The 21,672-nt window shown below is 40.2% G+C and overlaps 1 protein-coding gene across 2 annotated transcripts in view; it reads right to left on the reverse strand.

Annotated features, from left to right (window-relative positions):
- tgfbr2b (transforming growth factor beta receptor 2b) overlaps positions 1-19,962 on the reverse strand; it is a 21,484-nt gene extending 1,522 nt beyond the window's left edge. Inside the window, exons 1-6 of one of the 2 annotated variants that reach the window (XM_088404486.1) lie at positions 18,926-19,962; positions 13,260-13,401; positions 12,991-13,181; positions 9,378-10,150; positions 8,028-8,169; positions 1,968-2,092 (exon numbers count right to left, since the gene is read on the reverse strand). In XM_088404486.1, coding sequence (XP_088260612.1) covers positions 1,968-2,092; positions 8,028-8,169; positions 9,378-10,150; positions 12,991-13,078 — 1,128 coding nt within the window. In that variant the 5' untranslated portion in view covers positions 13,079-13,181; positions 13,260-13,401; positions 18,926-19,962. Of the gene's footprint in view, positions 1-1,967; positions 2,093-8,027; positions 8,170-9,377; positions 10,151-12,990; positions 13,182-13,259; positions 13,402-15,617; positions 15,859-18,925 lie in introns of those variants that run through there. The other variant, XM_088404485.1, reaches the window with a different exon arrangement.
- Positions 19,963-21,672: the final 1,710 nt, after the last annotated feature.

Genomic DNA, 21,672 nt, shown 5'->3' on the forward strand with positions numbered 1-21,672 from the left:
ATGGTTTAAAAAAATGGAAAAAAATAGCCTTAGGATAGAACACGGTCATGAAAACAACAGGAACAAAAAATGGTTTCACACACACCTTGCTATACATCACAGGTGTCAAACTCAAGGCCCGGGGGCCATATTCGGCCCATCAATGCTAATTTGACTTCCAAGTTTCAAGCTAAAACATCACATTTGCTAGTTTTAAAAATTCTAAAAAAATTGCTAGTGACAGCCCTACCATCAAGCAAACAAGCTAAATATATTTATACAGCACCTTATAAAGACAACGTACAAGTCATGTGGAGCAAGTAAACGCGGGATGGATTAGCTTAGCGATATCTGCGTTCCCATTGGACGGTCGGAAGCAAGAGAAGCGATTTGGGGACGCGGTGACAGAGTATTTTTGGGAAGGCATTTGGATGCCACGCCAGTATCGGCGCGCTCGATTGCATCAGCGGCCTGCAAGACATTAGCCATGGGAGGAATGTAAACAATCACAACGGGCAGGGGAAACCACCGCGGAATAGTAATATGGATACGGACTTAACCGCTAACAATTCAATATCCGGCCAGAAGACAGAATCCTTCAGTGAAATGTCCTAGCTTGCACCATCTGTTGCTCCCTCACATACCGACTTTGCCCTCCCTCCTCTTGTCTGGCGGCTCTCAATGCAATTCCTATCCGCCCACACCAACTGGAGGCCGGCTAAACTTACAGTATTAGCACTGTGGTATGCTGACATGTAGCCGCGTCTCAATGAAGCGTCTGAAAAAGCCCTTAATATCACAATCCAGCTTTGTCTGGGATCTCCTCGGACCCCGCTGAAGAATGTGGATACCCAATACATTTTCCACGAATTTCTACAACAATTCTTACACAAAAATGCATACAGCGCATGTTAGTTGTGGTGTCCTAGTACTGGTCCGTGGATGGACTGGTACCGGGCCGCCCCGAAATAATGATGTTTTGGAACTGATCTAGATTATCCTTTAACAGTTCATTCCTAAGTGCTTTGCTTGGATTGGCCTTTGTTTTTTGGCGCCGCCTCTGGCCACTGTTGATATTACATTTTGCAGTCACTGTCACAGTTGTTTTTTTTATTTTTTACTTGAATATAAACGGTGACATTTTAGACTTCTAACTCTATTGCCCATATTTTTTGGTGGCAAAGTGGCATCAGAACCATTGAAAACACATTTGAGTCACCCTGGTTTGTTAAAAAAAGTGATCAGTAGGAACAGCAACTATGTTAGCTATCAGCATCAAAGAGTGCAGAAATTTACATCTAATATATATATATATATATATATATATATATATATATATATAGTTATATATATATATATTACACACACACACAAATTATATGCTATTTTGGCTCCATATAGTAAACAAAGCACTGCAGTGCTGCTAGCTAGCGGCTAATTTATGCTAGATGCTGCTCTAAACGCTGGCACCAGGCGTCGTACAATAAAACGTGAGCGTAATTAAGTCGTGTTTTTAAAGCCCCGAATTGGCGATTGAAACAGGACTTTAGAACATCGTCGTGTTGTTTATATCAGGAGTCAGGACTATCGGGAGCGAGTTTGCATAGTAGAAACTAAAGCGTGGAGTCAGCAGTTTTGTCGTGAGCCAGTTGTATTTCCTCGAAATCCAGTTTTTACGTAAGGTCCTTCTCATCTGGTTACTCATCCTGAGTGTTTTAAATCAGAGGACAGCCCCCATAAATCGGAGGCATTATCATTTAATGACAGCCAGGCTTCATAAAGAGTAAACATAGTCAGTTTAGTGGACTCAAACTAGAAATGATTGGCAATGCACCTGTATTCGGGGACTTGGCCTCATAACATCATGAATGACTTGTCTGTTCGATGAAGTGGAGAACATAAAGTCTTGGAGTTTGTGAGGCTGAAACCTGGAAATTCCCAAATCTGTGTGCGTGTGTGTGTGTGTGTGTGTGTATGCCGCCTCTTACCGTGTGGTTGATCCAGCTGTTGGGAATCTCGGGTCTTCCTCTGTCTCGAAGCACGCTGTCCTTCATGCTTTCTACACATGGGTGCTCTCTCAAATTTCCAAACGGAGGCTCATACTCTTTCACCTCTGTATAAACAAATCATATAAATATTATTTAGTATAAATAAACACAACAAGCAACATAATGCAGCTATTCAGCTTACTCACTAGAACACTGGAACCAAATAAGGAGTGCATAACTCGACTGTGCAATTAAATTAATGCATGGTTCATTTTTGGTAATTTAGTATTGGCAATGTCCATTAACTCTTTGAGTGCCAAGCGTTCTCGAAAAAGGCAGTCCGCTGATCACGTCATTCGTAGCTATAGAGAGCAACAATCCCATCAAACGGTCGCGGTTAATTACCGCGAAAATTAAGAGGAGCGCTGGCCACAAGAGTCGTCGCTCTGTTCATAACGAGAATTCTTGTGGCTGGCAAAGAAAGAGTGCATGACCGACAAAATTTAGACAAACTACATGCCGTGAATGATAATACCGTATTTTCCGCACTATAAGGCGCCCCTAAAAGCCTTAATTTTTTTTATAAGCCGACGTTGCGCCTTATAATCAGGTGCGCCTTATATATGGATCAATATTGAGATTGGGATTCATAGATGGGGAATAAGTAAGCTTTACCTGTTTCTTTTGTGTGTTTACACTTGAACAAGGTTGCTCCTATTGACATTGAGTTATTATGCTGTTGAGAGTTTAGAGTTATTATTGTAATTACTTTGAGTATTACTACATTGTGATTGAAAAAGTTTTAAAATATGTCATTAATTGAGGGTGCGCCTTATAATCCGGTGTGCGTTATAGTGCGGAAAATACGGTGAACACAGCAGTTTTAAAATATGTTATTAATTGAGGGTACGCCTTATAATCCAGTGCGCCTTATAGCGCGGAAAATACGGTAGTTTGTATTTAAAATGGAGCCTTCTGACTCTGCAGCCTGGAGATTCGGATAAATCTAGCAATTATCGCTGCTGAAGGACGAACGTGCAAGATATCTACGGCGTACAGCGAAGCTAATGTTTTTATTGGTAAAACAGTTGAGAAAATGAACAGACGAACAGTTTTATGTTCATACTATCTATATTCCTCCCCGCCTTGTTATCTTGTTGTGATTATTGGCTGAACGGACATACAAACCAAGCCGAACATACAGTATGTGAAATCGTTACAGCGCCGTTAAGATTTATTTTACTGCTTTGTTGATTTTCTGTACAAGAAAAGACGTTCGGCGCTGACAAAGCGGTGACTGATATGGTACAAGGCGGACCTCGTAATAGGATCGCAAAAACGTTGCCTGTTTCCCAAAGACTGTGTGAGTCATCCGCTAATCCGCTCCTATTCCTCCTCTGCTGGATTTCATTAAACCGTAATGGCTGAGGCACTTGTTTTGTATTCCTCGCAGGTTCTAAAAGCCATTTCGCAGACACATACTGCATACATGTTAATGCCATTTCTCAACGGAGGTTTTCATCTAGCATCGAACCTTTTCGCTACCTTCAAATGATAAACCCGTTTCAAAAGAACCCAACTTACACACGCCTCACCAGTCACATTTTGATGGTTCAAACATGACCTCAAAATAAAAGACGCCCCTCTTACACATACGCACCATGCCGCCAGGCCCTCTAGCCCTGACAGCGTTGATGATCTGACATCTGGAAAGCAGCTGCTCTCAACTCTCCTCCGCGTCTCTAGACTGGCCCAATCTCTCCCTCCTGGGACCCCAGGCATTTCGCAGTCTACCGCCTCGCGCTCGACTCGTACTCCGCTATTATCCCCTACAGGCCCCACCCATCGCTGGAACGCCTTCATACGCTCTCCAAGCCCTAAATCCGTAGCGGCTAAATTATACAGGAGACATCTTGTAGGAAATAAAAGGCCTCCACTCCAGCATTTCTGTCTCAAGTAAACGTGTTCATCTCATGTTTCTTCTGCTCCTGCACAAGGGCGGATATTTCATTTCCCTGGCTCACAGTTATCTCATGAGAAACATTCCTTGAGGGTCAACAAGATAAATAGGTTATTAGTGGCACATTATATTGTTTCCACTGATGGGAGACAAACAGCCACACCGCAGTCAGGAACAGGTCAAGAACCCAAGCTCTTCATTAGATAAGAAATCCTGCGTCGCATTAATGGGTGTTCAAAATGGCCGCTGAATGTTTTACATTGAAAAAAATAAATGCTGTTCTAGCAGAATATCGGCAAAGTGAAATAAAAGATTAAAAAAAATGATGAAACGATGCTCAAGATAATCACATTTAATTGTTTGAGTAGGAATTTAAGTCATTTTTTTTTCTTTACAATAATATATTCTGTTGGCCCTCCAGTCCAAAAAAGCTATTTTGATTAATATAGCGTTTGTGAAATTGGGAATTATGCAGAAAAAGAATCATTTCAGGCGGCGGCCAGTTTATCACTCTACGTAAAAACTGCGTTTCCACTGCAAGTTTATTTTCTAAACATAATATTTAATCATTTTTGACTTGACTTTCCCTTTAAGAAGATGTAATTTCCTTAGGGGCTGACACACAGTGTCAGTGAAACCAGGACATATAACTGCCTTGAGAGTACTACGCCTATAAGTTACAAATAAAAATCTCTTGTGGATGATATCACAAGTGACATCATACAGTGAGCCATAAGGGTGTGTGTATTTTGCACATCTAGTCTCGAAAATGCTTTTACGAGAAGAAGACTGTTGGCGGACCAACATAAGCGGCAAAAATCTTCCAATTATATGCTTTTGTTCGGCATGCGCATTAACATCTTAACAAAATGATGTATTTTCTATCCAATGTGAATTGAACTAACCCTTGAATGATGCCATAGCGTCGTTAAAGAGTTTTTTGGCTGTGGTTAACTTCGTTTTACACTTTCTTTCATTAAAAACAATGCTCGTTTTAATGTATTGTTAAAAATAGGAAGTGGCACATGAATTTGAGAGACTGTAAACTTTTTTTCAGGTTAAAAAAAAATAGCCAGTGTTTTCCGGTTACTGCCGCAGTGGACAGACAACTGTGTCCTTCGCGCCTGGCAGATCTCAAATCACACAAAGGCGCAGGAGCTGCGTAAGAACGGCCATGTGGCCGCTTGCCACCGAGAGCCCGTCCGACATCTGTCACCCACGCACGCACGCACAGGCAGGTGGCATTGGACACAGGTGGTATGAAGAACGTGCGTCGTTAAAATGATAAGCTGGGTGTTGCTCAACTCGTGGACAGTATGTGCAAGCCTGTGGACACGTTCATATATCGTCTTCTGGAGCAAATGCGAGTGCTCAAGGGTGACTCACAGATGGATCATGTTTAACTTTCTAGCTTGGCGACTTAAGCAGTTTAAAAAACAAAACAAACTCCAAAAAACAGAGGTTCTCAACATTTGTGTGAAATATTTATTTTAGCCAAGTTTAACGTCACTCTAAGAGCGCAGGAATTTTTGGATGAAAAGCCAAAGAAATATTGGCGCGACATTTGTGGTGGTATCTTTGAGCATATTTTAGTCGGAAATTCGGAGAATTAAAACTAACATTAGCTAGCATGTTATCTACAGTCACGAGTTGGACCGACAAACGACTTATTAGCATCAATGACAACATTCCAACAAAGAAAACACAACTCACAGACACTCGTGGGCCAAATCTCAAAAACAAAAAGAACAACGCATGCGCACCGACAGCAACTGCTCCCAACTGAAAATGTGCTACGAAAATGCAAAATCCACCACAAAATGCACTATTAACTGTGGCCAGAGGCGGCGCCAAAAAACAACGACTAATATGTAACTGTTAAAGGAACTAAATCAGTTCCAAAACACCCCAATTTTTTCCACGGACCCAGTCGGGCGGCGGAACCCCGCCCACTTTGAGAACCACTTTGATCACAAGGGTGGAGAGGTACTCCAAATTTCTTCAAAGTAAACTACTTAATGGCCCAATACATGCATGCGATCAGAAATATTCATGAACTAGCTTGCTATCTGCCCTCAATTACTATTCTGCTTCTGCTTTCCATCTCATTGGAAAACCTTTGTCTTGTCCTCCTTGTCACACTGTGTTGGCATGAGTAAAACTCTCTTGAGTGTTTCCATGCAGTGAGGGAGTCATTAACTGCTGCATCACCTGCCTCAGGCCAGGAAGTACTTGAGAGACGGAGTGCAAAGATACGTAAGGAAAATATGGAGAAGCCGTCAAGTTTAGTAGCACCGAATGACAGCGAGATTCCAAGCTGTGTTTAAATGTGTTCAGAAATACTGCGGCTTCCTTAAATTCGGGACCTAAATGCGGCGCTGTGGCGGAGTCAGACAGGAAGTAGGAAATAAAAGATATTGATGGGAATAGGATATGTCGAGCGAAGCCAGTCGAACTCATGCCGGCGGGGAGATTTTTAATATAGCCACCAGCATCTGGTCTGTCACGACAAGCAGGAATTCTGTCTGGAGAGACATGGCATCCGCAAATAAAGACATCTATACTTACACAGTAGTTGACACTAAAACAGTCAGTCTTGGGCCTGCGCTCATGCAAAACAGGAAATGGTCTACTTTATTTTCAAAGTATACCCACAGAGCGCCACATATTCTTGTGCTCCGGGAGGAAAAACAAGAGTGGCTGAGGGCCGCTTTGGCCTGTTGAGCAACACAACTGTGCAATGCACTTCAAGGACCCCTGTGGGGAATATTGCGTGGGGGCAAAACAGGAAAAGGGCTAAAGGAGACACGTTTATAACCAAAGCCGGCTTTCAATCATTGCGTTGACACAATGGAGACAGAAGCGGTCCGCGCAAAGAACAGGCCCACCGAGACGTTTGAGAGGAAGTGAAAACAAATGAGTGAGGTCTGACATGAAATAGTGTTGCATGGCTCGCCCTCTGATAATCACCCATTTCTATTATTTGCACGTATCCTGACCTTGTTTTTGCAACTGGATGACAAAATAGACGTAACGGCGCACGGGCAGCGTGAAGTTGAATCCTTGAGACTCCCACAAGATGAATTGTGGGTTTGACACTGTGGTTTTGTTCTCACATCAAGCAGAAACAACAAAACGGTCACACAATACCATATCAACATCATCCACTAAATGAGGTAAAAAAAAAAAAAAAAAAACGGGTGAAATAAGCTTCTTTGTCTCATATGAATGCTCTTTGATTGATTCATTTTACATGCAACAACAGTGGCTAATGTGTACTTTGGAAAGCTGAACGTTATAATAGCTACTAGCTACTATTAGCTACAACTGTAAGGGTGACACGATTTTAGAAATGACTGCAAGTTTGCTGAAAATTAAATATATACTAAATTCTCACCAGGAACTATTTATAATAGGTGTAATTACATCAATCTGCTGACTGGAGGTTGTGTTAATACTTAGCTAACGCTTAGCTAATTCTAAATCTAAGCCGCGCTGTATTTCCCGTTTACGTTTTCTGTTTGTCTTTTAGCGCTTAGCGGTGTTAGTATTACAGTATTTTCCGCACTAGGCGCACTGGATTATAAGGCGCACCCCCAATTAATGACATATTTTAAAACATTTTTCATATATAAGGCACATCGGATGATAAGGCGCACCCTCAATTGATGACATATTTTAAAACGTTTTCAATCACAATACAGTAATACTCAAAGTAATAACAATAATAACTCAAATAATAACTCTAAACTCTCAATAGCATAATAACTCAATGTCAATGTCATGAGCAACCTTGTTCAGCTGTAAACACACAAAAGAAACAGGTAAAGCTTACTTTATCACTTCATTCCCCATCTACAATCTCAATATAGATCCATATATAAGGCGCACCTGATTATAAGGCGCACCATCAGCTTTTAAAAAAAATTAAGGATTTTAAATGCGCTTTATAGTGCGGAAAATACGGTAATCAAGAACCAAACACTATATTTACGGGCTCGATAAAAGCAAGCACTGAAGAAGAAGCTAGCACGGCTATGATTTGCGATAGGTGAGTGTCATGTCATGTCATGTCATGTCATGTGAGTGTGATGTCTTACCTCCAATAGCGCTGCATCTGGAAATGAGCTCCCACAGTACAAGCGCCATGGAGTAAACATCTGCCTGTTTGAAGGACTCAATGTTTTCCAGGTTGATCCTGGACTCCAGAACCTCTGGTGCCATGTACCTGGCTGTTCCCACCTTACAATGAAACACATTAATATAAGAATGATACTTGACAATAATCAACTATGATAAAATAAAGTTCAAAAGAGTTGTCACTGTAATTTGTTATGATTGATGGTTGTGGGCGGTAAGAGGAACTTATATTTAGATATATTTGTCAAGCAGCATGTAAATAGAAGAAATCGTTGCTTTACATTGCACATCTTCTGTCTGGCAAGTAAGCGATTAGATTAGCATGTCATCTGACAGCAATTTGCCTTCTTTCATCCTGTGAAGGAGGCTAATTTCCGCAAGACCTCCTCAGAAAGTCTACTCATCTAATTGAGGGTGTACCGTTAGCCCCAGTGGTTTGTCCAGATATTTACTCAAGTCGTCAGTAAGCTTTCGACTTGATTCGGGGTTATTAAGCGCAGTTATACCCACTACTCCAAATACCCAAAATATCTTTCTCTTTAACTTCTTGTGGGCTAAAAAGATGAGGACAACCTCAATTTGCTTTTTTTTTTTTTAAATCTTCTACACACCTATTGGACCATTAGGAAACAGGACAAAAGTTTCTGCAGTGTCAGCAAATTTAATTTAATGCAAATTAAACGCTGGCTAAAATACCAAATTTGCAAGTTGTATTCAACTTTTAAAAATTTGGGAGGGAAAAAAAACCAACCATATTTTGTTCCCGATCTCTCCTTTGAACAGTTTTTACCGGCCTCTGATTTTGAGTGTGACGAACTTTAAAATTGTTTTGAGTTCACAATCATTCCGGCCCTCTGACAGAACCTAAAACTACCATGTGCTCCACGCTAAAAATGAGTTTGACACCCCTGATTCAATGCGTCTTAACGCCGTGAAAGGAACATAAGATTTTCTTTTCAAAATAAGAGCAAATTAATCGGAACATGAGGCAACATCTTGCTAAACTGTATTATTGTGGTTTTCTTTTCAAAACCTATGCCTTTACTTTGGTATTTACGAATGGTCAATGTCATTAGTGACACAATTTTTCAGCAGACAAGCCAGACATAAAACAGATGATATTATTTGATTCATTTTCTGGAGCTGAGGAATAAAGTACGTTTGGAGATACCAGAAAAAAATGGCCTTTTTTGTTCATCCCTTTGCACTGGTTAAAAAAAATCACTTGACAATGCGTCGCAGTCATCGAGAACATTCGGAGAACCGCTTCTTAAGAAGATCAGAACTCCAATGGGAAAGGCGAGGCTTACCTGCCCGCTGTTTGCTAGCTCATCCACAGACAGGGAATTGTCCAGACGGAGAGCTAGGCCAAAGTCGCACAGGCAGCAGGTCAGGTCACTCTTCACGAGTATGTTGGAGCTCTTAATGTCTCTGTGCGCAATGGGCACCTTGTAGCGGCCGCACGCCGTGTGATCGCTGTGAAGATGGGCCAGCCCGCTGGCGAGCGATCCCCCCAATAGCCACAAGTCGTGCCAGCTGATAATATGGTGGGTCAAGTAATCTTGGAGGTTGCCTCTCGGCTGGTACGCGGTGATCAGCCAGTATTGTCTCTGTACCTTTCTCTCCTCGGCCGTTAGGAAGTGGAGCACGTTCTCGTGCCTCAAGTCGGCGTCCGAGAAAATGTCCTTCTCGTTCTTCCAGGAGGCGTACTCTTCGTAAGAGAAGATCTTGACCGCCACGGTTTCGAAACCTTGCTCGTCGCTGACGGAGGATCCCTGCTTGAGTTTGGCTTTGTAAACCTCAGCGAAGCGACCTTTCCCCACCTGGACATCCAGTTCGATGGGCAACAGTTCGGTGTTGTGGTTGAGGTTGTTGGCGTGCGTGGAGCTGCTGTCGGAACCTTCGTCGTCCCCCATGATGGCGTGGCCGTCGCTGAAGTCCGGGGGGGTGCCCTTCTTGCGTTTCGCGTTGGCTCTTCGCTGGCGGTACACTCGATAACAGTAGAAAGAAGTACTGACCACGATGGCCATGACCAGAAGAGGAACCAGGCTGACGAGGATGACCGCAACCTGGGAATCCTTATCTGAGAGACGAGAAGAATTACAAGGCAAAATTACGTTTGTTAAAGGGACGCTTTGTTAGATGGTAAAACGGTCATATTTTGTATATGATTAATCTAAAGCAGAGGTTTTCTGACCCCCTCTCTCAAACACGCCTGATCCGAATGCTCGGGATCTCCGCGTCTAGACTGGAGATTTCTATTGTGGTGTATAAAAGCGAAGCCATTATCGTCGCTTTATGATACGGATCGATCCACATTTTTGCCGGGGACTAACTCAAACCGGCAACCTAATATTTTTTTTCTGCAAATTTTTCTGTAAATTTGAAAAAAAAAGTTGTTTATGCCTACCTACCTACAGACATACCTACCTTTAAAGTATATCCGTAGAAATGTACTATATGTCTTCCATTAAAGCTAAATTAGCGTGTTTTTGAGTACATATTCATCAATTATTTCACAAAATCATCACATTAATTGATTTTTTTTTAAACTAATTGCAAGTTGCGGCCCTATAGATGTAATGAAGACGATGGGACACAGGTGTCAAATTCAAGGCCAGGGGGCCTGATCTGTAAGTAAAATTTACATTAGTTATGTTTAAAAAGGTTTGAACCTTGTAAAAGAACTTGCATTGTTCCTTGTGTAAACACGAACAGTGTAAGTGCTGTAGTGACTTTTTTCGATCTATCAACTGTCTACATACAATTGAAAAAGCGTGTCCTGATAGACACGAGCCAAAGAAGCATTATTGCTGCCACTAAGAGAGGAGGAGCGTGACCGTTCCCCGAGGAATGTCTGATGTCTCAGGGAGCTAAAGTTAGGGTTTACGCCGCAGAGGCAAAGTGCTCCAAACCGTGACCCAGTCAACCGCATATTGTATCTCTTCATAGTTTATGTCTGAGGCTTAATGTTTGGAAAGTCTTGTGTCTGGGAGCGTAGCTATGGTTTTGGCACCAAAAACAAAAAAAGGGAACCTTTATAATTGTGCTGCTTTTCTGGTGCAGTTACTAAAAAGGATACTTGAAAAATGATATCTCCAGACATACGCTCAGAAACGTTCTTTTCGACGTCCAATTTTGTTCAAACCCAAACCAGTGATTCTGAGTTTAGAAGCAAGTGTTGCTGTAAGGCGCAGAAGCTGTGTAAATAAGGGAGGAGGAAGTATTGGGGAGGGCATCTCCTTGCTTGCCTAGGCAAGCTCCTTGCTTTGCTCTTTTTTTCTAAACAGGAAACCACATGTCTGAAATCCTCAACATGGCCCCCGGACGGTTTGTTTGGATTTTCAGAGTGAGAAGCTATTGCTTACAACAAACCTGTTACTGTACCTGACAACCGCTGCTCAGAATTTCATCACATTGGAGAAAACGGCGCCAAAACGTTATTTGGGGCTAATATTCCATTTTGATTGCGTGGATTTGTTCGTGCAGGTCTTAAGCTCAAACGTGCGACTTTGTTATGCAGTTGCAGTTGACTGGATATGTTTGTTGTTTGTTTTTAGGTCGAATATTAATTTAGTATGTTCTCAAATGTTTTTAGTGGGGGAGGGGTCCACCTGCCATGCGGTCAGCTGGGATAGACTTCAGCAAAAATGTGACTTTAATAAGAACAAGCCATTTTCAGCACTAAAAAAAAGTTTGTCTATCATTAATTTGATAAAATATTTTTTTTCTGTAGAATTATTACCTTAAAAAAAGCTATTTCTACTTGCAGTTCACATAATGTTACCTTGAGCTAGTGCTTTTCAATTGTATTTTGCCAAGCCCCCCAGGAAAGAGATTATTTTTCACCCACCCCCCACTCGATGCACTGACTATGCCGAACTCAAGTCATCAGCGTCCATTTTTGAAAATAATAAAATAAAAATAAATAAAACAGCAATTTAAATCAACTGTTAATGATTTTTACAGTGTTTATATGGCTTACAGCTTAGTCTGAAACTGAAAAAATAAACAAGCGGACCAAAAATCTAAAAAAAAAAAAATGCAATTGCAATTACTAGTCACATGACCAAAACAAAACCATTCCCTGAGGTCATCTGCACCCCTCTGGCATCACTTTTAAGCCCATTATTTGAGAAGCACTGGCTTAAGCACATGAGACGGCATTTTTTAGTCGACGGCCAGTGAAAATGCTTTTTAAAGGTATTAATTGTTCATAAGCATGGGCCAACAGCATGATAATCTTGAGAAGAACTGACTGTTAGGTACAAGGAGTCCAACAACTTCCTTTTCTTCTTGTCTCTTTATTTTGCTGTTGCTTCTTTTTGATGAGCGGACTGGGTACATTTTGTGCTCGACTGCCTTCTTTAATTTGAACACTTCAAACTGAGCCAATTTAGATTATTTGCAGTGACGAGTTATAGTCTCGCGTTATACAGCCTTAGTGTTTTTGGGAAGTTTATTGCTTTATTTGGGGAAGCTCCTACTGCTAATATTGTCTTTAATGAAAGTTTGGCATTACACTATATGAACAACAAGTTGCAGGAACTGAAAATGAAGAGATTGGTTTTGTCTTTTCTGGAAAAGACTTCCCACGCATTTTTTGAGCATTACTTCTTACTTCTCATCCAAAAGGTATTTTGGAGCCAGGCAAGTTCTTACACACCTAACAAGCACAGACTTCCCTAATTCTTTAGTCAATTTATGAATTAAAGCAGAACAACCAATCTCGATACTGCTGGGTCAAAAGTAACCCAAATTGGGTGAAAAAGCTAAGCTAGTCCTGGCTCCAAATGTTTTGTCCTATAACAGTGGTTTTAAGCAAACATTTTGAAAGAATTTAACATTGCATTTAAACTACAAAAATGGACGCCGGTGACTCGAGTTAGGCTTTGAACGATGCGTTTAAGCGCTCCAACTTACAAGGGTGAAAGATGATCCGCTCGTTGCACTCATCCTCAGAGCAGGAGCACATGAAAAATGACGAGCCCATGCCCTTCCTTTCCTTCATCTCGCATTTGCTGTTGTTGTAGTCCTCCAGGACCAGACCATACAGCCTGTGGGCCGGGTTGTGGCAGACGGTGTCAAATGTGACATTGTCGTCTTTCTTCCTCCTTGCGGGCCGACAAACAATAAAACCGTGTCAAAATGTCGTATCATCAGCTCCGAACGGAGCAAAGGCAGAAACTTACCAAATAGTGACACACACGTCGTCGTCATGGGTGCAAATCGCGGTGATGTCGCACTCCACCTTACACGTTCCTCGACCAGTGCAGCTGGTTGGTTGTACGTCGCAGAACTTGCACAGTCTTCGTACCTTTACGATATAGCAATCTGCGGAGACACAGTTTGTTAAAAACGGGATGCGACCTGTTGAGAAAAAAACAGTTGTAGAAATTGCTGGCGTTGAGCCGAATTACAGTATCCAAAAATCGTGTTTTGTTTAACATTTATTAGCATTGAATCATGAAAAAAAAAAAAAAAACATATCAGGCTTATATATAAAATAACATCCAAATCTCAGGACTGATCAATAGAAAATGAAAAAAATTAAATTCACCATACTGAAAATTCTACTACACATAACTGAAATCTTACTACAAAAGGCAGCACAATGCCTTTGCTCCTGTTCTGACTTGACTTTGGCAACAGACACGCGATTGCGGCTGATTGCCCGAGGGTTCGATCATTATCGCGGAGACAAATCCCAGACAGTCAAGAATAAAGAAGACATGGATGCATCTACTCACTGGTAGGAATGTTGCTCATTTGTCATCCATAGCAGTCAGAAAGTAAAAGGAATCAGTCAGTCGAGTAGAAATGTGTTAGGCCACCTCAGTCTTTGATATGAGTTTTTAAAAGAATTTCCTTTGAAAAGTTTTGATTTATTAAAAAAAAAGGCCATGTGCAAAATGCTGAGAACAATAATGTTATCTGATTTTAAATGTTTTAACGTAAACTTTCAACTATTTGTGCTCCTTGTGCTCCATTTCACGATTTAGCTAACTTTTGAAGGCTTTCATTTTTTAAATGATGAGGGAATCATGAATTCAATTTATTGCCCAGCCCTACTACAATATTGAAACGATTTACATTTTACACAATTCTAAATATTCAACATGTGCCTAGACTTGTGGTGTCATATACCACCGATGGCAATGTAATTGTGAAGTATTTACAATAGTAATTAGAGATGAACAATTGATAAAAATGAAGAAATAATCGTTTTCTGAACGTGAACTCGATATTCATAGCAAACAGAAGTTGCATGAATGTTTATAGTTAAAATAATGGTTTTTCATGAGAGCCTATATGTTAGCAAACCTTCACTTCATTCAATTATACGCTTTGGTTGATCATATTGGTCTTCAAATATAAAATGTTTAACATTTTTTCATGAGCGCTTTACGGTAAGATTCTATGTGATGTTCTACAGTACAGTCAAATATCTTTAATGATTACCATTAGTTCGGCATACTAATGCTACAAGTACGGAATAAAAAATGTCTTGACCAGTTTAAGTATATTCTAAGGGAAAAAAATATCAAATTATATTATTTTAAGCCATGCTATTGCAGATTCACACCTAACATGAATTGGTTTGATAAGATATACCCCATAAATATAGAAACATGGGGGTTTACTGCTCCCAGAGTAGATACAAAATGTAAACACACCATCTTATAATAATACAGAGTAAGTCAGTGTGGCATTCTTTTTTGAAGAATGCTACAACTTGTGCTGAGAAGGTAAAAGAAGCTGTGAAGAAGCTCAGTGTCTGTTTGGACATGCCTGACTTCACACTGGGCAGTAGGGATAGGTGGTGTGTGTGTGTGTGTGTGTGTGTGTGTGTTCTGCCACAAAAGCGCTCTTTGTCAGTGTTCAGGGTGGAGTAAACTGTGGGTTTTTTTCCCTGCAGAAATACTGTGCAACCTGCAGCGAAAAAGAAGAGCACTGCATCCTCTTCCTGCATGCAAGGGACGATTAGGATACTTAAAAAAAAAGTCAACTTTTTGACAGCAATTCCGTAACTTTTTGACAGGAATCCTGGTGGAGTCTTATGCTAAGGGGTGTTCATGCCCGAGTACTCGCGTGAGATAATTGTATAATTAGCACTGTGGAAAAAAAAGCGTGTCATTTAAACCCAGCGGGGTGGCTTTGGAGAGGACGGGTAGTAATTGTCACCCAGGGCTACGTCTAATTGCAGGGAGGGGGGAGGCGGATTAGAAAACGCCGGGAATGAGAGTGAGACAGATGAATGCACACGACTATCTTCCTCTGCTCGCTCGACCTGTTAGCAATCTTTCCAGCGCACCAAAGATGGACATATGCGCTTGCTGGGGTCCGCCCCGTGTAGCTTTTGCACGTTTGAAGAAAACGTCTCAAAATGATCAAAAACACAACATTGATCGTCTTAAACGCAACTTGGAAGAACACAAAGTTATAAAGAGATGACAACCCGTGCCCAACACCTGTGGAAAAAGGGACCGTTTCTTTTCCCCCAGAAATAAATTACCATCGAACTTTTTGACAGTAAAAGTTGAACTCACCCGCCTGCTCGAGCACAATACTACCACAGAGTATCGCTCCACACCAAAAAGCGGAAAAGCGAAGTAGCTCCATTAAGAAACGGACAATAGCCCCCTCTCTTTGTCATTAATTAGCCGAAGCTTGACGAGGAGGTAAAATCCAGACTCGAGCGAACTTTTTTCGGTCCGCTTGTTGCTCCCCTCAACTGCTGTGAGAGAGTAAACACAACGGGGCAGGACGTGCCCTATATGACTCACTGTACGAGCACTTTCATGAAACAGGAAATCTTCTGAGGGGTTGGACTTTTTTTTTTTCTCTCTTCCTCCTCCTTTAGTCATGCTCATGTGGCTCCAAAAGTCTTGAAGCATATTATTAGGAGGCTCAGACCCAGCAGGGCAAAACTTGAAATGACATGTTCGCAAATAACTGGGGGTTACACCTACTGAAATGTGCGGAGTGCAGCTTCGAAAGTTTACAATGTTTTTTTTTTCTCCTAAGTTACTAACAAAATAGAAGAGTGCTTCTCGATTTTCGAATTTTGGAAATTTGCGCATTATGAGGGGATAATATTGGAGTAGGAGAAAACATCTCCAAAATTGTAATGTTTGAATTTAGATGAATGTCTTTTGTGGATATTTTAAATACTTCCAATGGTACTAGCTGCAAAATTGAGTTTGTAAGACAATAAGCTTGACACTACATTGGGAGTTTCCACACTTTGTAGTCCTGTTATTATTCCCACAAGTGCAACTAAGCCATCTCTGCCATCTAGTGATGAATGATGATATCACAACTTAAAACTATGCAGGGGAACGGCAGTATTCACAAGGTATAAATAAATAGAAAACATTCACATATAATTGACGCCCACTGAAATGCAACCGAGGCGGCTTTTTTGTTTGTCTGTAAACCTCCAAACATTTACAAAAAAGCAGATACATATGAAATATACATTTTCCACAAAAATGCGGGTTTATCTCAGAGGTTAAATTTGCACCCGTCTGGCATTCCATTCGACCCCCTACACCACCAACAACTTATAATTTACAAAAATAGAGCGGGACTTCAATAGTTGAATTCCACTGAGGTTGTATTGTATAGTTTTTGACCAAATTCCTTCTTTTTTGTGTTGAGGGGCGATGGGAGCTTGCTCGATACCACTAAAATGTTGGAATTTGAATCACTGCCTTACATGAGACTTACACATCACGTGTGGACTTAACCCTGAAGTTAATCCTGTTTGTTCAACACCAACACACCAAAATGTTTTTAAAGGAATTAATTATATTAGAAAAAAGTTATTTGGTTATCAAAATAATTACACACAAAATATGAACCTTTTGAAAATAGCTGAATATGTAAAGTATCCTTTTAAGAATGTTAGAATGTCACTTAAAATTGTTTGTTGTTTACAACTGTTGTTGATAAAGTTCAAACTATTATAGTGTAAATACTTATATTTTTCTGGTTTATTGTAAAAAATAGTTGCGAGGTATTTAAATACTTGTATTATAGACAAAATGTCCCATATATAAAAGTTAAATGGTGGAGACAGTCTAAGCTAGCAACAAAAATCCTACAGTGGGAAACTGCTGCCCGCAATAGATAGTAGATAACAGTCTAAAATTAAAAGTTGGGAGTCATGCCCTTGTTTTTCTTGTCAAGTTTTTTTTTTCCCCACTGATGATTCACTAGTGGGCTCCACTGGAGTGACGTAACACTATTTACGTGGCTCGGGCAGCTATCGTCATCCGGCTGATACACGCCACTGGGGTCAGACATATCAGATTGGGATTTACAGTACTATCCCCAAACGTACTGTGGCAAACACGGCGGAAACACTGTACGAATTCCATTAAAGGATTCCATGTTTCACTAAAGTTTTTAGGATTTATCTATTTGTGACAAAAATTGGTGAATGTCCTCTTATCTGGTAGACCTTTTCTGAAGACACGCAGAGGTTAAGTCCACTATGACCCTCATATTTTTCCAGCATTATTGCGTAGGTGTTGGAACATTTTTCTTGTGCTCCGCATACTTGGGCAGTGATGTCAGGTTTCAGTCATGACCTTGTGACCCTTGAGCTTATAACTCTCCACACAGGATGTCCCCTTAGCTTCTTTAACCCACTTCTGGCTTGCTTGTTTTTTTTTTTTCAACAGCTCTTTTTTGGTGAGCCTGTTTGAAGAATACAACATGCAGAGGACATAAAAACAAGACTTTTTCAGTCTTTCCACATTAGTTGCTAGGGAATCTGTGTGTGGGCCGTAGGGTGTGTACGTGTCGCGCTCGCTCTAGCGTGTCTGCCAGGCAGGAGGTTAGCGCTGCAAGACGGTGTCCAAGCCACAAGGTGGAGATCCGGCTGCACTGTGAGCCCATAACAACCGTTCCCCAATGACCTAAGCACAATGTGGGATCCCACATGGTCACAAACTCCTTTACTTTGCCCCCCCTAGCTTAAATAAGTTACCTTATTAGCTTAACACAAAACTCATTCTCACTACTTGTTAAAACGTTACGTGTCTCGTTCATAAATGTCTTTCACTTTGCCTTGCTTGTTGTGCCTCTGAAGCTTTTGTCCACCTCATTGCACAAACACAGATAAAAAAAAGGTGAGCCAAACATCCTGACTGGTTTTATGTTCAATAGCAGGTGCTTGGCATTCTCAGTAAGCTGCTTTGCTTGAGTGGAAAAACAAACAGAGAAACTTGATGACAAATCTCTGGACACATGCCTTGAGATAATTCTGATGGCAAACAAATTTGTGCAATACAGAGAACAGTGTGCTGAAATATCACAGCGGCACGAATCTGCTTAAATACACAAGAATATTGAGTACTTCATATAAGTATTTATCATTTGACTTTTAAATTTTCTGCTGTAAGGATAGCAATAACTTTTTTCTGAAAAAAAAACCAGACACTCGTGGGCTAGATTTCACAGCGAGAAAGAACAACGTGTGTGTCACCAACAGTAACTGCTCTCAAGGGAAGCTACATCGTTCTTCCTCACTAAAAAATGTAATATCAACAGCAGCCAGAGGCGGCGCCAAAAAGCAAAGATCAAAAAGCCAAAGATTGAAAATTGAAAAAGCCAAAATTGTCCAAGTCACTGTCAATGTTTTTTTTTCTTTGTGCATGTATCCATGGTGTCTTTCAATTGTTTGGTGACCACCAGATGAGCGTGAAAATAACTGAAAGTTTGCCTTTGCTAAACCTGTTAGCTTTACGAGTAGAACCTTTAGAATAAAACAATTACTTTTATGACCAAGGGCCGCTGTGAATCTCGCTCCTTTTTGGCAAGGAAGTAGTGAACCAAACATACGCACCTCAAGGTCCTGGATGGACTCCAATATGTCCAGATTTCTGTTGCAAGGATTCTCTCAGCGCTCTGGAAGCTCATCATCCCTTCACCATCCCTTTGCGCCATATTTGTTTCAGCAAAGTCTTCAAACGTCTTCAACATATGCCTATAAAAATCTCTCCCTCATATATCAAGAATTTAGTTTTGTTAATGTTGGCGAGATTATTACATTTTAAAAGTATGTTAACAGCTTGAATTGATTGCTTTATTGAAGGATCGTGAATACATTGACAATTTAATATCAAATAAAATGAAATTAAAACAAATATATATTTATATGAATAATCTAAATTATTTTACGGACCTCCTGCAGTCAGGCCACGACATTGCTTTGAGAACCATAAAAAAAAGGTAAAATAATCGTCAAATATCGACCATTTGGCCGATGTTTGTAGAGCCATAATTGGCTGATTTAATCAGGCATTTGATTAATATAGTCTCATACATTTACAGATGCAATCTCCCTATCTTTATAATAATCCAAACAATGGCGATAAGAAAAATGGTGAGTATAGTGAAATCTAAATTAGCATTATATCTACAAATATACAAAGCCCAGTTGACTCTCAGTAGATCTCAATAAGTCGGAACTTAGAAACCTCTTGTACTAAGTGCTGGAAATCATTGGCTCAGTCGTGAGTCAATTTGTCCCCCCCCAAAAAAAAGAATCCATTCACTTATGTGAATCCCTTCAGTATCTTGGATTTTCTATTTTGGATTTTCGGTTGGAGTCGACACTGAACATTCTTAGAGGGGCAGATTGAAAGACTTCCACAATATCCCCCACACAGTAAATTAGTGCGGTTTTCTTGATGCACAATGGCTTCTTCTCACAGCAACAACCTCTCTCTGTCTTCCGACTCCTTCTCCAACAATATGACAAGTCTTTCCAGACAAAGAGAGGGAAAGTTAATATTAAATGCTCTAAAGGTTACGACCTACAAGTTCACAACATTTTGGAGCTATTGTTTGATGACAACGGATCATGATTCATGTCTAGAGCTTTGCCAAAACTTTTTTTTTCTGAAAATCCGGCTATCGGTGCATGATACAGATTCCCTTGAAAGGACTGACTAGTGGCAGGCGGTTGAGTTTTTTTTTTCTCCAAATCTCTTCACAACTTTTATCTGATGACATATGAATATATAACTTAAAAAAAAAACACATTGTACTCACCAGAGATGATTATGTGTAGACAAATTCCATCTGCAAGCTCAGAGGTCCCCAACTGACGGTCCACGGCCCGGTACCGGTCCCTGGATCAACTGGTACCTGGCCGCATAGGTTGCAACCGAACTCATGATGTTTTGGAAATGATTTAGTTCATCCTTTCATTTGTGCTTTGTTTGGCTTCATCTTTGTTTTTTGGCGCCACCTCTGGTTGCAGTTGATATTACATTTTGTAGTGAGGAAGGACAACGTGGCTCCAATTCAGGGGAGTCACTGTCAGTGACGGACACGATGTTCTGTGAAACCTGTCCCACGAGTGTACTTTTTTTGTAAAAATGTCATTTATGATAATATTCACAAAATGAGTGTGTTTGTCGATCCAACAACTTGTGACTGGATAACATGCTAATGTTGCTAATGTCGCTAATGTTACTTCTTATTTTCAGCATGTTGTATCGTGATGTTTAGGTCTTCAGAGAAGACTCGCGGCGCACCACTGAGACTCTTCTCGTTTTTTCTTCAGTATATTTCTAATTCTGCTTTCTTAAACTGTCAAAGCTGACAAACAAAAAAAAGAAAAAAAAAAAAGATTCTTACCATGCACCATTTACAAACATCAAACATCCAACAGTGGCATGTGGTCAATGCTCAAAACTAGCATGTTCTGTCATTGGTCCCTATAGTCTGTAACTTCTAGCGAAGGGAGAAAATGATGAAGACGATGATCATACCATTGAGCAAACCTAAATTACAGGGAGAAGAATATTATTGCAAAAAGAAAATTTAATTATTACTTGCCTTCAATAAAATGCTCCAATAGGAGAAAGCCATGAGGCAAAAAAAAAAATAGTGTTGAGTTACAAGGTAGTCAACGCTTGAATATATTTAAGTTACATCTGCATGAAATTGCAGCCGCCACATTGCAGTCTATAATTTCCAGAAATAAACAGTCAGCAAATAGAAAACACTTTTTAAAACATTATTAATCAGAGAAATCATGCTCTCTTGGTTAAAATAAAGTAGCAGGATTAAATCCAGCTATTGTGCTATACAAAATGCCCCCATTAAAAAAAAACAAAACAAAAACAAATGCTGCATTTTTTGGATTTAAACTTTCGTGATGTATCTTGCTCTGAAATGGATTATAAATAGAGTCATTATTCGACATAAATAATGAAAAAAAAACCCAACCAAAAAACACTCACATCCCAAATTAATAATATGGAAACATTTACACACATTTTTATCATCTTCGCCTACATTTGGTTTACTGATAAACTGATGAAATAGTTTCTCGAAATAATTCACTGATTCTATGACATATTGCTGATGATTATGACCTTCCATAATTTAATTGGAAAGAAGCAAGGTTTGCTTGGTGATTACGCCCGAAATAATTGATGTCAAATGAAAACAAAAGAACCTTGAAACTAATCAGTACATTAATGAGTATTTTTTTTAATTAAAAGAAAAAAAAAGATAACTGACAAGAACAAAAAGGTCTTTTCTTTCTACGGATAAAACGAAAAAACTTACAAGGTT

The sequence above is a fragment of the Hippichthys cyanospilos genome, chromosome 21, assembly GCF_059441005.1.
Source record: "Hippichthys cyanospilos isolate Australia breed blue-spotted pipefish chromosome 21, RoL_Hcya_1.0, whole genome shotgun sequence".
NCBI lineage: Eukaryota > Metazoa > Chordata > Actinopteri > Syngnathiformes > Syngnathidae > Hippichthys > Hippichthys cyanospilos.